This window comes from Nelumbo lutea, chromosome 2, assembly GCF_056320005.1.
Source record: "Nelumbo lutea isolate HS-2025 chromosome 2, American lotus-T2T, whole genome shotgun sequence".
Classification (NCBI taxonomy): domain Eukaryota; kingdom Viridiplantae; phylum Streptophyta; class Magnoliopsida; order Proteales; family Nelumbonaceae; genus Nelumbo; species Nelumbo lutea.
Window position 1 is genome coordinate 21,536,061 of NC_142685.1, and position 16,833 is coordinate 21,552,893.

General features: G+C 36.0%; 2 protein-coding genes across 3 annotated transcripts; one reads left to right on the plus strand and one right to left on the minus strand.

Annotated features, from left to right (window-relative positions):
• Positions 1 to 78: 78 nt before the first annotated feature.
• LOC148869092 (casein kinase 1-like protein 3) lies at positions 79 to 14,174 on the minus strand. 2 transcript variants are annotated; one of them, XR_016107362.1, is made up of 18 exons: positions 13,826 to 14,174; positions 13,670 to 13,710; positions 12,853 to 12,922; positions 12,606 to 12,754; positions 12,143 to 12,238; positions 11,961 to 12,031; positions 11,382 to 11,443; positions 11,239 to 11,302; positions 10,928 to 11,012; positions 10,713 to 10,839; positions 9,255 to 9,337; positions 8,933 to 8,990; positions 8,421 to 8,557; positions 7,850 to 8,005; positions 7,190 to 7,321; positions 6,785 to 6,963; positions 6,534 to 6,694; positions 79 to 5,591 (listed from the first exon to the last, which is right to left on the minus strand). XR_016107362.1 is itself a non-coding variant. In XM_088970451.1 (15 exons), the coding sequence occupies exons 1-14, from the start codon at positions 13,899 to 13,901 to the stop codon at positions 7,853 to 7,855; spliced, it is 1,272 nt and encodes a 423-aa protein (XP_088826577.1). In that variant the 5' UTR covers positions 13,902 to 14,174; the 3' UTR covers positions 7,005 to 7,321; positions 7,850 to 7,852. The 2 variants fall into 2 exon arrangements, 1 of the variants encoding a protein (XP_088826577.1); XM_088970451.1 differs by lacking the exons at positions 79 to 5,591; positions 6,534 to 6,694; positions 6,785 to 6,963 and having other exon boundaries at positions 7,005 to 7,321.
• A 209-nt stretch (positions 14,175 to 14,383) lies between these two features.
• Positions 14,384 to 14,941, plus strand: LOC148869093 (uncharacterized). The gene has a single exon (XM_088967943.1). The coding sequence runs from the start codon at positions 14,437 to 14,439 to the stop codon at positions 14,842 to 14,844; it is 408 nt and encodes a 135-aa protein (XP_088824069.1). The 5' UTR covers positions 14,384 to 14,436; the 3' UTR covers positions 14,845 to 14,941.
• The last annotated feature ends 1,892 nt before the right edge of the window (positions 14,942 to 16,833 follow it).

A 16,833-nucleotide genomic window follows, 5' to 3' on the forward strand; every position in this document is an offset into this window, starting at 1 on the left:
ACAATCATTTTGGCCCCATTCCAACACTTAGCGAATTGTCATATAGTTTCGGAATAGGGTACATAAACCGACCTAATATCACATCAGAAATTCATTGCAGTTAACTATTTAATGGGAACTCTTCATTGCAACAAAGAGTAGTTCGGTACATTCATAATAAAAAGAAGAGAAAGAAGTTCCAAGAAAATTGAGCTTGGAGGCTCGGGCTATCAGTTATGAACAAAAGGTCCAAGAAAAGAGGCAAAAGGAATTAATGATGGATGGGGGGCAAATCATTGACCCTTGTGCTTGCTTTGTCCTTGCCGACCACGCCACCTTTCGCTTTGTCACTGACCTCGTTACTACTCTCCTCGGAGTTGCCCTCCATACTAACCTTGTCTCCCCCAAAGTTTGGCTCATTATGCACTTTTGCGGCCATTCCGAGGTTGACAACATCAATCACCAAGACACTGATGTTGTACTCAGGAGTGAGTGAACTAACGGTTACGACACAACTTGAAGCCCTTCCTCATGGAGTTGGTGACATATTTATCCTTCTCCTGGGCAAAGTGATGCAAGGCTCGAAAAGCAGCAACAACCCTTGCCTCGACCTGGATGTCCTCGATGTATTTGGCTTGTTGTTCCTTCAGTTTGGCAAATCGCTCACTCAGCTCGATCATCAACAAATCCACATTCTTCTCGGACTTGGACAACCGCTTAGTCAACTCTGCCTTCTCCGACTCCGCAACGACAACCTGCTCGATAGCAGTGCGACACTAACCCGACACCCCTAGAGAGTTCAGATGAAATTGGGAAAATGAGACATTATAATAATTCAACACCTCGACTATGAAAGGGTGTAACGGAAATCTTAGTCCAGCCTCCAGAGCCTAATCAAAGACACAAACCTCGTTTTGGTCATGTTGCCAGGGCATCAAGCCGCCAACGGGGAGCATACATTCCAAGTGCCACAGAATCTTATACCGGCCTATGAAGAACCCGACCTCCTCAGAAGCGAGCTCAGTTCAGTCGAATTCAAATTTTTTGGGTGGATGTCGAAAGGTGGAGGCCCTTTTATGGGAACGTTGTCTCTCTTGTTCCAAGGACCCCTCCTTAGGGAGGGACAACAACCTCCCCCTTAGACATGAAGAAAAGACAAGAAGAAGAAGAACTTACCGAAAATTTCTAAGGACGACAGACTTCGCAAGGTGGCACCGACCAAACCAACGTGACTGATCTCTTCATCACCCGTCTTGACAACTTTGGGTGATCCTTAAATTAAAAATAGAAGTTTTGAAGCTGGTATATTTAATAAAGTGTTGGAAAAGTAAAGGGGAGATTTAGATAAAAGACCCGCTAAGAAATAGAAAATATTGATGCGGAAAATTAGGATTTTTAGCTGTCAACCCTTGAATTTTGCAAAAAAAGCCATTTTAGATCCTAAAGAATTACCATTTTTTGCCCTAAAATTATGATGGAAAGGTCACATCAGGGAAAAAAAGAAATAATTTTAGAGACATTGTTGACATCAAGGCAAAAACAAACCACCTAAAAAGCACTGCCCAAGTTTGAAAAGGTCCCTTTAAACCCTAACGTTTGAAAAGGAGCCACTTTAGATGTTAAAAAATCTATTAGTTAAAAAATAAATTTTATTAACCTTGAAATAAATTACTTTTAAGGATTTTATCAAACTAGAGTGATTAATAAATAATTAACAACAATTAAGAGTAAATTATTACTTAAATACTAACTTACTTATATATTAACTTGGCTAATTTAGTAACTCAATTTTCTTAGTCAAACTAATTTACTTTTTAATTACTTTATTTACTTTTTTTAATGAGAAAATCTATCTTGTCAGAAAGACAAGGTACTAGCAGAGTTTTAACAATCAAAACCCACCCATGAATTTTGATATATACCACCTAATTGGCTACCACATTTATGATACCAGTTGACTAGTCACAAAATTTTCAAATACCATGTCTTTCCAATATCATAGTTGAAAACTGTTTTAATTTACTTAACTAACTATAACTTATTTTACCTATTTACCCTAATTAGCTTTGATTGTTTAATTACTTTATTTATTTAGCTCAATTTGATTTTTTGACTTAATCAATTAGTTAATTCACTTAGTTGACTTAATTTACTTATTTAATTTAATTAGCTTAACTTACATAATCAATTGCTAATTCACTTAATTGGATTAATTTACTTATTTAGATCAAATAGCTTTGTTTATTTAATTTACTTATTTAATTGTTTAATTTACTTATTTAGCTTTATTTCTTTAATTGCTCTATTTACTTAGCTTAATTTACTTAATCAATTAGTTAATTCACTTAAATGCATAGTTTAAAATTGTCATTTATTTGAGTAATCAAACTATTTGCCCTGGGAATTGTCTAGCTTCATTTTATACTTAGTCAATTTTTTTTTAAATAATCGACTTCATCAACAAATTGCTGATTTAGACAATTGGACTTGTAAACTATTCTATCCAATAAATGGTTTTCAAGTCATTTTTTATTTTTATTTTTCAAAATATCATGAGCTAATGCATTCGAAAATTGGTAGCCAAAGTGATTTCACTTTGGGTTAGTTAGGTCATGTTTGGGAGTGCTTACTACTTAAAAATAAGTGCTTATTTGGGTGGAGACCACACCATTAAGCACTTATTAGTGTTTGGGAAATAAGCCCAAAATAAGTGCTTATTTTAAAGATAATAACTTATTTTTTAAGCCCAAATTTCCAACTTTTTAAAGTGCTTATACAATAAGCACTTTATCAATTTTTTTCTTCCAAAATTATCCTTAGTTTAATTTTAAAATACCACTTGTAAAATTATCCCTAGTTGAACTTTATAGTACTTCCATAGAAGTGCTTTTATAAAAGTACTTTTATAAAAATGATTTTGTAAAAATACTTTAATAAAGTGCTTTCACAAAAGTACTTTTATGTAAAAGTGCTTTTCATAAAATTATTTCTATAAAAATGTTTTCATAAAAGTGCTTATGTAAAAATACTTTCATAAAAGTGTTTTTATAAAAGTAATTTAATAAAAGTAATTTCATAAGGGTACATTTTGAAATTTAAAAGAAATAAAGGACAAAATAGTAACAAATGTTTATTAAAGAAAAAGACTACCAAATGCTCAATATGGAACAAGTACTTATTTTCTAAAATAATACTTGAAAAAATTAGGTGCCAAATGCAAATAAGTGCTTATTCAAATAAGCACTTGTTTTTAAGTATTTATTCAATAAGCATTTATTTTTACATAAGCAATCCCAAACATAGCCTTAGTTAGATCAATTAACTTTGTTTATTTAACTTAATTTCCTTAATTAGTTTAATTATTTAATATAGTCCATTAATTTCATTAAAATGATTTTTCAAACTTTAGAGTCCAAAATGGCCTTTTCAAAGTGAGCAATTCTATATAAGCATGCTTTTATTATTTTAGTTGCAATAGTATTTTTAGCTTAAAACGACATTTTCATCATAATATGATCTTTGAGGACAAAAATGACCTTTTTTAATTCTTTAGGCTTTGTTTGGTTATAGTGCAAATTTATTTGCATTGATGTAAAACCACAATAATGCAAATTATGATTTATTTTTATTTCAAAATTTACCTTAATTTGTTTGATTACAATACAAAATTACCTAAAGTGGCTTTTTTTGGCAAAGTTATAAAATTGTGGGAGAAAATTCCCCAAAAATTATGATCTTAAGTAGTTAAAGCAAATTAACTAAAAAAAAAACTTTAGGAGGTATTCTTTTCTTGGAATTTAAGAGGGGGGTAAGTTGATAAATAGGCTTTTGATTCACATTGACAAAGAACCCTATGCTCATTTTTCAGATTAATGTGGGACCATGAAAAGTATTTTCCTGGGTATCACTTATCTGGTGGATATACCTTTCCCACCTAGGATGAAAGTTGCTAACACTTGAATGGGACAAAAATGCCCATTTTATTAATGGATTTTTATGACAAATAGTCATTACCTAATTTACCTATTAAATAAAAGAATATGAGCAAACGCACTTACCCAGGTAAGTGTTTCTTGGACAAGTGAGTTTACCTGTGTAAGTAAATTGCTAAAAGGCAAACAAGGCCTTAAAACTCTGTTTGGAAAAAGTACAAATACAAATTTGTAGAGTGCAAAACCTTGTATTTTGATTTATTTTGTCTTTACACTGTACATATTTGTATACATTTGTATTTGTACTCCTTTCAAACTGAGCCTAAGGGTATCTCCTGATGGTTAATTAAAGACAACACATGTAACGTCGTCTCAGGTAATTCATTTTCATGGATAATAGCGATGCCTTTCTCAAGGTCTCTAATCTATCTGGATTGGAGAAGCTAGTTACGTGCTTTGTGTATATGATCAGAATGCTACGTCAAGGAATGAAACGAGCTTCAGCAATCGAGCAGGATCTCGAGTTGTTGCTCTAGACTCTAGAGCTCGGATTAACCTCAACTGGGCTCTGTAACCAACTAACCAATAGTCATCCAGGCGTGGTGAGAGGGATAGAAATAGAATTATGGCACTTGCACTGAGGTTGACATGTGGGCTTCTATGGATGGTTACGCAGCCATGAGCCATCAAGGGCAGGATCAAAAAGGATGGGCCCACTGCAGATCAAACATCAAGGGAAGGACATCTGAAGCAGCAAGAAGGGGTGGTGCTTAGTGCTCTTACCAAATCCGAAACACTGCATCTGCAACTGCATCATTCCAAACGACCTCACCTCACCACCAATCGCATCATCGCCATGAAAGGAAGACGAGATGTGATTATTCATATAAACATTAGCATCATCTTTGGCTCTGATGGATTCTGCTGTTGCCACGAGATTCGAGGCAACTTTAGACCAGCAATATAACCTGACCTGAAGTGAAGAACCAATCAATCCATCTCTTCCATCAACGAGTCAAGCAAAACGCGTCCGCCTCAACTCTCAACAATGCCATTTGCCTCCTTATGAAATCATCAATTGAGCTCTCCTCTGGTTATATATCACGAGTAGCGTTTCGTCATCTGTTAATAATAATAATAATAATAATAATAATAATAACCTAATCTATGATTCTGCTCCGTTGAGGTGGGGCCAAAGTAGACCCAACACCAACGGCTTAGGGAAGATGATGACAGTGCTAGTGTACTACCATGCACCGCCCAGACCATCCCAGCAGAGCAGTGCTGCTTTGCTTGCCAAGTCCAGCCACCAGAGATGGTCGGGGACTATTTCAACATTTCCCCTCCACGGAAGCCGTTCTTCCACTCCCCTTCTAAAATTTGGTTGACTTCAGTCAGTCTCCAGAGTAAAACAATGGCAACACTTCTTGATTCTCTTAGGTAACCCGTAAAAATTAAGTTGAAGTTAATTGCAACCCCTGTCCATCCATCCCCGTTGCGCTCCACAAAAGTTTTTTTGCCATCTCTATGGATTTATTTATTACGATAGAATCCATCCACTGGAAAATAATTAGGCTGCCTCTTTCTCAGCAGGTGGCGAAGACGGCCAAAGCCAAAGGTCAAAAGTTTTATCCATCAAATGTGATCTTTTGGGGCTTACTTATCTTCGCTTCTGTCGCCCTGCAAATAAAAGATTACATAAATGAATTGCCATCTAAAACTGTAACATTTTAAAATTGAAATTGCTGCAAATCCTTCATGTTAATGACGGTGCAAGCATCTCTCTCTCTTATTTTGCTAATCAAAATGAATAATCAATTTCTCATAGTTATTATTGAATCAAATCAATGAATCTACAACTAAAAGCCCAATATAGAATCTATAGCAAGGCGAAATAGATATAATGGTCAACTTCATTGCAAGAATAATGTCCAAGAGAAAATGGAAACTGTCAATTCATCATCATAAACATGCTACTTGCAAAATCCCATAAATCCTGTAAATCCAATTAATATTGAGTTTTTTTGTTTTCTTTTTTGCAAAATCTTCTTATTGCTACTACAGATAAATATGGAATAAGGGGTGGACGACAGAAAAGAAGAAACTGTTCTCGAACAGCAATCACAATAACAAACCTGGGGGTAGACTTGGTTGCTTGCCTGTTGATGGATACCCACGGAAGGGAAAAGAAACTGGGTGACACTTGCATACAACTAAATTTTCAAATTACAAAAATACCCTTAAAACTTTAACTGGTCTGATATAATAAGGCAACATATTCATTTTGGAGGCAAGAAATAAAATCTGGATATCTAAATTATCAAGGTTGTCCCATTAAATATTTAAAGATGAAGAAGAATGGCTTGGAAAAATCAAAACTTGAAAAAGAACTAGGGCCTACTACAACAGGAGCAAGAAAAACTAGAAAGATTAGTAGGGAAATAAGAATAGACCTACACCATAATTTTTATGTACCCATCAGATTAAAAAATTCTATACATAAAGGAAGAAATTAATATAATGGCTTGAGAAATTTATGAACCACTGCCACTATTTACTTCAATTGGTATCATGCACTTTTGGTTTCAAAGGGTAGAGTTGTCAGTATTGCCCATAGACTACCTTGGATGTATTTTTTCAGCCTCCAAAGTTTACTCTTGGAGGTCTATTTTGGGGTCAATACTTCCCTCCATCTGAAACAGGAGCTTTTGTCAAACAATTCCCACTCAGGCTAGCTCCTTGGTACAGAATCATTCTGTATTTAATTGATCACGATATCAATTCTGGAAAAGAAAACAAGAAAATTACGAGATGTGTAACCTATAGGGGTATATTGTAAACATGGGAGAAATAGTAAAACTCAGGAAAAGTACCTGAAGAAAGCTCCATGAGAGTAACCATGAAAAATGTGCACCTGAAACACTAGAGTACTTTGTTTTATTCAGATACTGAAGGACTTGAATGTACCTAGGGTTAAAACTGATCCAGGTGAACACCCAAGGCTTTGATCCAAAATAATAAAGCAATAAGTATACACAAGCAACTCAGAACCCTGAATCAAATGAAATACACACTGTCAAAACAACAACCATATATCACAACTGAAATTGTATGATCTATTAACAGAAGAATGAAGGGAACACTTTATGCATCATCCATGTTACAAGGAACCATAAAATGGAATATTGGTGTAAGATATTTGTGCCATCTATGTACGCAACGGCAACCAAGCTTTGAGTAGACTGATATTTAGCATCATCCAATGTATCTGTAGTCACCTTTAAGAAAATACAGTATGAGTTGGTATCCATAAAGGGACTTGAGCAAAAACATTTGTGCAGCACTTATAGGATCTTCCCATGTGCCCTTTAAACCTTATGCTCCATAAATCTTCGCCTCTGGATTCATTGCTGAAGAAATTAAATGAATACATGTTAGCCACCAATTGAATATCCAATAATAGGGTAATAGTAATCTGCAAAACATATAAGAAGTCCTCCACATAACATTTGACTATGTTGCAAGAAACAGCCAGACAAGTAACATTGTCAAATGACATTAGTGTGAAGCAGCAGACTCTGGAAATGGGAAATAGGGAATCCGGTATTTTATCTAAAAATAAGAATGAAATTATATTTACAAGTTAGAAAGGATAGACATGGGAGTTATGATGAGATAACATGTGTGAAGTACCATATACCTAAAGATGTTGGTAAGAAAGCATGCCAAACATATCAAGTTGTTTTGTGTGGGATAAAGTACAAATTTGCAAAACAAAATAAATATCAATTTATTTTTATGTTAAGTGTCACCAGATACACAAGTTGTTTAAACTCTGATGATATGGGTATTAAACCCATTCATTGGAGGTGAATGTTTGAAAGCATAATAAGAAAGATGGAAGCAAAGTGAGTTTATGACTGGGATAAAACTCCTACCAGTCACTTGGCAGAAGAGTTGCGCTGTAATGAAGGAACCCAACTTGAAGTACCAATTCTGCTACCAAGCCCTTGATTGACATGTGTGCCTTCAGTTGGAATCATTGGTTTTGAAACACGTTTTTTGGAGACGCCAGGCAGAAACTTGCTCACATTCTGCATAAATTAAATTCAACAAAATGAGATGCACCTGAAACCAAATTCTGGAATTAATATGTCACAAAATAGCAGAAGAAACATCACTATTTACAATGCAAAATGCTAGTGATATGATCCTACAGTGGTAGTGGACTCCTAAACAGGATACAACAAACTCCAAAATATCAATCAAGAAGTGATGGGGGGCTTGCGATAATAACCCCACTCGATCCATGCGGTGTTGTTGTTTTGTGTTTTACAATCCCATGGCTATATCTATCTATGGGAATGGGACCATAGTGCTAAGATTTTTCATAGCTAACTGACAACCACAAAGGAAACTCAAAGCTTCTTTTGAATTCCAAAAAATGCTTTCAGCATTTCCAAACACACGGAAAAGCAAGTGTCAACCATCCATGACAAGATGACTTACATTCTTATCAACAGGATTTTCAGCAGTTAAGTTCTTGTCAGTTGGAGACTTAAACTGCATATGAACCCCAGGACGAGGAGCATTACTTGACACCACTCGCTCTGTAAACTCAGCTGAATAAGAAGCATTATTTACTCCTGGCATTGAAAGCATTGAAATAGTCAGAAAACTTAAAATAAAACAGTACTTAGTCCAAGATCAGGACTCCAACAGGTTTTTGCTGCAAACAACCCACGAAGGTAGTAGACACCTTTGCACAAACACATGCACTTGTAGGCAATACATATTCAAGAAATAAATGGGAAGATTATACAGATCAATTAGCATACTAACAATCTTTTCCTATAAACCTTCTTAATGAAACTAAAGCGGCTTTATCCATACTGAAACTAACAATTGTACCACATAGAAGGCCCCCTCCAGAAGCTATGGTTGTACACATGGTATCATTACTTCTGAAATAGTTAATTCAGAACCACGCTAGGTAGTCCTAATGACAGAATTATATTTACCTTGATGCTTGTCAACATCCATTGGTATTACTTGATTGCAAGTCCCTCCTGAAACTGGCTGTAAGTAAGGATATCACCTTTCATTAGAACAAGCTTCTTCCAATAATAGTGGCTATAAGAGAAAGTACATTTTTTTTTTCCTTTTTGGATGGGGAAAAGAAACAAACAGAACAGGCAGTTAAGAGTCTTAAGACCACATCCAAGGTAAAATAGACTTCTACAAAACTATAGCATGTAAAGAATATATTGAATACCAAAACCACACCACTAGTGGTTGATTGACAAAGAAGCCCATATCAGATCTGGTTCTGCTAATACTTACAGATAATCGTGTGTGAGATTTTGTCCTCTGTGCTTGCTGGTACTTTAGAATGGTCCAGTCAAATATATAATCAAACTCAAACCCTGCCAAACAGAAGACAAGAAAGTAGTTGAAGGCTTAAAGATGGAATTTTGATACCATTGTTGAGGTTAAATGATATGGAAACTGGTATAGGATGAAATTTGATGCATCACACATAGTGCATTATTTAATTACCGTAATTACACAATTTGATATATCATCAAACAACTATTTATAAACAGTATTATGAATGAGGTGGTGCAATGACTAGTCATTTTGGCCTCCCCATGGAATGTGGTAACTAGTTAACCACAAAACCAAAAATATATAAGATATAGATGCAATATCTTGCACAAGTCAATACAAACTGGCTGCAAATACACAATAAAAGAATGATACATAACATTTACTTCACAGACTTGTATTTGCAAACTAAAAAAGGAAGCCCAGGTAGACTGAGATTTGAGACTTCAGATAGGGAGTGACAATCTTTGTCTTACAAAGATTGATACTTTGACAATTTGACGCGGTCCCCTTGTTCATGAAAATTCAATAGTAGCATTGCAGTAACCACTGTTTAGAAGAACTCCTTCATTGTTGTTCTTTTTATACTATCACCCCATCATGTGCAGTCACAAATGCTTAGTAACACTAGTGTGCATATAACAAATAAAGACATAAATTATTATTTTAAATGGTTAATGACACAAATGCTTGATGGCACTGAAACAACGGAATGGTGAAACATGATTCATGTAGCCGAGCCCATATAATTAGGACAAGGCTTAGATGATGATGGAGTTATTTTTTAAACAATTATATAGGTAAAGGCGGCGAATTAAAACTTTATAATAACCATATGGTTACTAGGTTGACTATGTTGATTGTTGATTAGTCATTAGTTAACCTAACTGATCTATTTGATGCTTAGTTATCCTGGATGTCCACATTATGAGTTACCAACCTAACTGGTTAGCGATGCGGTCAGCATGGACAAACCTTCAATCATTTGACAACCTGTGGTTGAAATAATAAAATTAAAACTGATGACTGAAAATACAGCCTTTAAGCTCCTGGCTATGGTAATAGACCACCCAGGTAAAGTTCCAAATAAGCCACCATCAGAACATAGAAGTAATAACTTACCATTACCATAACACTGTGGTTCCCTGGTTAATATACTGGCATCGGATAATGTTTAATACAAAATCTTCCCACTCAGGGCATCATATCCAAGGTATGAAGAAAAATAAGTATGTGTATGTGCATGTTGGGGGGGGGGGGGGGTTAGAGATTAAGTTTCTTAATAAATGATTGTTTTAGAAATATGAAGAATAGGACTTCAAAACATCTAAGTGACAAAATTCAGTTTCAAAAATGAATGTATGTACACGAACTAGAAAACATGGACCAAAAGTAACTTTATCTGCCACATACCTTCACGAGTGAACAAATCCCGAAATAGACGTTTCAAAAAACCATAATCAGGCCGTTGATCAAATGTCAAAGAGTGGCAATAATGGAAATATGAGGCAAACTCCACTGGATGAGACTTGCACAGAACCTTCATGGAGAGGAGAAGGTCTGGTGAGCTAAAATTTGATGCTAATCATACATCTAGGAAGTACTTTACAATAGACATGAATACATACTTCAATTGGAGTTGATAACTTCTTCTCACATATCTTGTCATATTTTTGCTTCTTCGTGGCAGCTTTTAATCCCTGCCATGGAAGGCTACAGATATGTATGTTCAGGTCAGTAAAGAGATGTAGGCTATGTAGCCAATATAACGGTTTGATAGAAAGCCTGAATATTTTGCTTATTAACACCCCAACGTTCTAACCTATAAGTTGGTGAAAAGACAAAATGCAAACTAGCAGCATATGGAGAGGAAGATAATTCTAAAAGACATTATAAGTTAGTAAAAGGAAATAGCTGCAATAGAGAGACAAGAACAGACCTTCCTCTCAAAAAATACAGAAGAACATAACCAAGAGACTCCAAATCATCACGCCGGCTTTGCTCTAAAGACACAAAAAGCAAATCAGGAAAATTGAAGCACTAAAACATTAGAAGAAACAAGCTAACAAACTGATTACTTACCTATACCCAAATGAGTATTACAACTTGAATAACGTGCAGTCCCTGTTAAATTTTTGTTCTCCCTGCATGAATTTAAATAAATGGTAATTGTTTAGTCAACTACCTCTTGGACGTTTGAATCCAAGCAAGAAAAATGAGCATGGCCTTGTATCCCCCCATTCCCCACAAACAAAGTAATAATAATTAATAAGTAAAAAATTATATTGGTCATGCATTAAGAAAATAACAAGAATGGAATGTCTGCAAATGAACTTCCAACCAATATGGCTATTATCAAGAATGGGAACAGTCATGACCTTACAGGCATACACTTATGCAAACATTATCGGCCTTCATAGAACCAACGACTTAGGACTAGGTAACCTCTTTTTTGTTTAAGCATCAAATATAATGAACAAGAATTTCTTGTCACCGACAACTCATTTAAAACACCAAAATTACAGTTAACCAACCAATAAAAAAGCATTACAATCAACCAGTAGACAACCACAAGCATCAATACCAGAAGAACAATTTAGGCTAGATAAGCTAAGAAGGACCAAGGGCCACATAGTTTACAGCAGGAAACTGAAATAATACCTGTAAGGAATATGGCGATTAGTTGCAGCATCCCGATATCTCTTTGCAAGGCCAAAATCAATGATGTAGACCTGAAAAATATAGTGCAACTAAATAATTGGTGGAAAAATAATACATGTCCAAGGAATTGCACTAACAATAATAAAAATAGGCCAGCAAAAGTGCCAAAGGACCTTTTTTACCTGATTTGCTTTTCGACCAAGACCCATAAGGAAGTTATCTGGTTTGATGTCCCTATGCAAAAATCCTTTAGAGTGCACATACTCTATTCTTGTAATCTGGTAATTGAAACAACAAGAGGCCAGTTATTTTTTATGCATCTTTAGGTAGACCCAAGACTTATGGAACAATAGAGAAAATCCAATTACAATGTGGTAAGAATAAGTTGCAGCCACTATCAGTAGATATTTCATCATGGCATTTTCTTTAATTTGTGATTGAGGAACACAGAATCAGTTGCCCTACAAGTCTAAACAGAAAATTCGGAAATTATGTTTTAAATACAAAGTAAAAGACAAAAATAACCAGATTTAGTACTCCTGATTGTGATCCCAAATGACACAGAAGGCCCAAGAAAAGAGAAAAACTCATGCAGGTGCCTTCACAAAATCAAAACAGCTCATTATGGTGGGAAATTCTATTTACCATCTGATCTGCCAACATTAAGACTGTCTTCAATGAGAACTTCCTTCCACAGTAGACAAATAAATCTTCAAGACTTGGTCCCAACAAGTCAAGAACAAGGGCGTTATCCTCCCCATCTGCTCCACACCATTTTATGCCAGCAATACCACCTGAAGGAATAAAATTACAGAATAATTACTGGAAAAATGACTGGAAGTCAAAAAGATACATATAGCTAAACGGGAAAGATGCTATTCAAAATACATACTTCCTCCTTGAAGAATATTATATAACTTGGCTTCATAAAGCAATTGAGGATGTTTTGTCTTGTTGTTTTCCTGTGAACAAACTAAAATAATCAATTCCATGGAACGAACCAATATCTATATTTGTCAAGTTGAATGACAGAGTGACAAGCTGAAACATAATCTCTTACTTTTTCTAAGTCCACACTACAATGTTAGTTCTAATTAATATGTAATGAAAACAACCAACTCCCCTGAAGTTGTCAACTAAAATGTAGAAAGAAGTAATTCTGAATGACTTAAAGGCTTGATGATAGAAAGAATGACTAGAGTTGTATACCTATAACAATTAAGTATGGCAAACTTAACAATACACAGAAGCGAAAAGTGCAAGACCTTATAAAAAATCCAGTGGAAAACATCCTTTAGAGAGAGGGGGAGTTTTCTAAAACAACTTTAGCACTTGCAGATATAGGCAAATTGGAGCTACCTATGTAGAACAAAGTCAAAGACAACCATTCAAAACCCCTAATTGAAAAGCTTCTACTTTTATAGATGTTTTTTCTTTTTGATAAATGTTCTAGTTTTATAGATAAAGCACACCCCACACTTGCACATTGAAGATAAAGTTGACGAAAGGCCATTAGGACAGCAAGAAACAGGCCGCATAAGCTTGATTACAGCTCTATTCATTTCCCCGCCAATTGATCAGTAATATCAAGACGAGTACTACTATAAAAAAAAAAAAGAGGTATCTGAAGCCCCAATAAGCTTATAACCCACTAATTTCCAACGCCATACAAAAACCAAAATGGTTCTAAGACACAGATAGAAACTTACGATTTTCACCGCGACGATGTCATACGTGTCTACATGGGTCGCTGTAAGATATCGAAATTCACAAAATCAGCATAAGAGGAACATGAACTCGAACTGAAACACACGAATCGGGGCAGGGAGGTAGGAAAAGAAAACCTTAAAAAAATCTAGACTTACCAAGGTAGATTTCTCCGAAAGATCCACTACCGATCTTGCGGCCTAACTTGTACTTCCCTCCGACGATCCTCTCCATCCTTTGATATCTATCTAGATCAGTCAACACGATCAAGTTTCTCTGAGCATCAAAAGCTAGGGTTTTAAAAATACTTGTTACGAGTAAAGGAGCTCGGACGGATCGATCGAAGCGGCAGAGAGCAAATCATAAATAGGAGACGATCACCTCTTCCTTCTCGTGAAACCAAAACCACACACGCCAGAAACGAGAGAGAAGTAAACAGAGAAGGCCTAGAACGATTTCAGCGATTGAAGTCACTAGCCAGGGGTACTTATGTAAAATCACCAATGTGAATCTTCTTTTGGCTAGTCGGCTACTTAAGAAATAAGAAGTTTGGAAAGGGTATCTTTATTCCATAAATTACTCGATAGTTAAAAGAAGAGAGCAGGAAAAATCTTTTCAAGTAGGATATTTTAGTAATTGTGTTGCTCGATGGCGGGGTCAAGTTTGGCGGGAAAGAACGTGCGGGTTTTGTTAAACACGTGCCGATAAAATGATTGGGGTTCCACTTCCAGTTCAGAGTTCCAGAACCAGACTGCGCGTAGAGACGAACATGAGCGATGTGGGGAAGATGATCGCCATTGGCGTCGTTTGGGGCGTTACAAACGCTATAATGCGCCGGGGTGCGCTTATTTGGGACAAGAAGCTCCAATCTCCTGCAACAGATCCTGCGCAGCATCTTCAACTCCATCAACGGCTACTTGGGCATTTGAAAAATTGGCTAGATCTTCTGTTTATCTGGCAGTACTCGATCCCCTTCTTCGTAAATCTATCGGCCTCCGCTGCTTTCTTCGTCATTTTGAGTGAGAGCCCGATTTCGCTAGCCGTTCCCGTGACCAATGCAACAACCTTCGCGGCCACTGCGGTATCGGCCATGCTCCTGGGCGAGGAGACTCGTATTGGGTTTGCTTTTGTGGGTACATTTCTTATTGTTCTTGGTGTCTGGATTTGTATTATGTGATGAAAAGGATTCTTACAGATTTGATTTCAGTTGTTATATTGAAATTCTGCATCGACCACCATTGCGAGTTTTGAATTTTCAGTTGTTTTCCGGTTTACATTCTATGTGTTTTCTTTCTTTCTTTCTTTCTTCCTTTCTGGTTTTGTATAGATTTGATTTGTTTATGTGCTTGCTACCTGAGAGAAACGGATAGAGTGATAGTCTGATAGACCGATGTCCCCTTTCAATCAACAATCTCCATCTGATTTTGCAATTGCTAGAACTAGTGCAGGTTGTAACTTGCAAGTATCTGCTCTGTTTCGATTTTACTTTATCCTTTCCTCTCTTTTTCTTTCTTTCTATCATTTTCGTGGTTGGGTGAGGAACTTTGGAGGAGATAAGCCTCAGCTAGACCTTTCAAAGAAAATAAGTGGACTATATTGTGTTCGTGAAGACATGGGCAATTCTAACACCGAACTGGTTCTAAGATAGATCCTAGAGATCATAGAACTCTCTATGTATGCGAAAGAACCAATTGATTCTTTACATTTTGGCAAGAGATTGCAACTTGCTACAGTAGTGATACTTTTTGTGTCTTTATCCAAGACAATAGATGCGACAATGTCTATAGGATGCGGTTGAAAGCAAATTGACCGATCTAGATGCCCCTGCAAAGGAAGGCAAGAAACTGTTTTCAAGGTGGTTCCTAAACCAAAAAAAAAAAAAAAAAAATCTTTGTAGTCCATTGGGATATGGAAGGAGACCTGTCTGTCTCGAACATCTATTCATCTTCAAGAAGCTGAGTTCATTTGCATCAGGTGGCCCTTTTATGGTAGATGTTGAATCCGAGACCCCATCCATTGATTAATTTTCTTATGTGTGGCTAGTTTCTTTTTGGAGTCAAAGAACTTTGAGACAGATATCTTTAATTTCTAGGGAGACAATCGGTTCATTTGGTTTGTACTTGCTCTGAACCATTTAGTTCTTCATTTCCTGCCAAATATAGTAAAAAGTGGTGCTTAAGAAGACCTTTTAATGTTGGAACAAGGCTGCTTCTTGTATAATTATATAGGATTCAAGCAACCATGTTTTCCTTTCCTAGCTTCCAGTGGATCAGCAGCAGCAAGCATGCTCAAGACTTTTAAAACTGATGTCAAACAGTTGCATTCAAAAAGGGTCAATTCCATTATGTTAGATCAAATGGATTGATTTGAGATCAAGACAAAATTAGACAGATGTTTTGACTCCATAACCAGTGAAATGAAGAACAAAATTCACAAACCCTTGTGGTAGGTTGAATTTGAAGGTCTTAAGCTGGAATCAGGAGGCCTCTGTAGTGGTGAACCATTACCGACAAGCCTTTCCATGAAAAAGGTTCCTTAGTGGCCTATTTTTGTTTTCTCTATTTTGAATAAACTGTTTCTAGATCAATATAGGCTGCCCTTTCTTCCTGGTTTGTTGCTGTTTGAGTTTATTGATACGAGATATGTAAAAGATGGATTTATTGGTTCCATTTTTTCCCCATATTTTTCCAGAAATTTTGTTTACCATAGAAAAGATGGGTTGCAATTAGTATAGATATTTTTTATATATAATAATAGCACAAGGAAAAGGCAAACGATAAGGTATGTTTATTCCTATCAAATCCATATTTGATCCATGGATCAGATCAATGTGGTCTATATTGATCCCCTTAAATGTTATCCAGATTAGGATATGGATCATGAATGCAGTTCTGGATTTGTATGGATCTACTCCAGATATGACCTATTCTGTGCCCTAACTGTCTTCTAGGATATCCAGGCTGGAGAATTTCTGCACCACTCACATTTATAAAGGCATACCCATAGATGAAGATTTTGCTTCCTCACAGCCTAGCTCTGGACATAGTTGTGCTTGTGATGTCTTCCATGTAGCATAATTAAATTTCTGAAGTCTAGAGTGAAAGTATTGCTGACAGAAAGCTGATTGTACCATATTACTAATACATGCTATCTGCTAAACAATGTT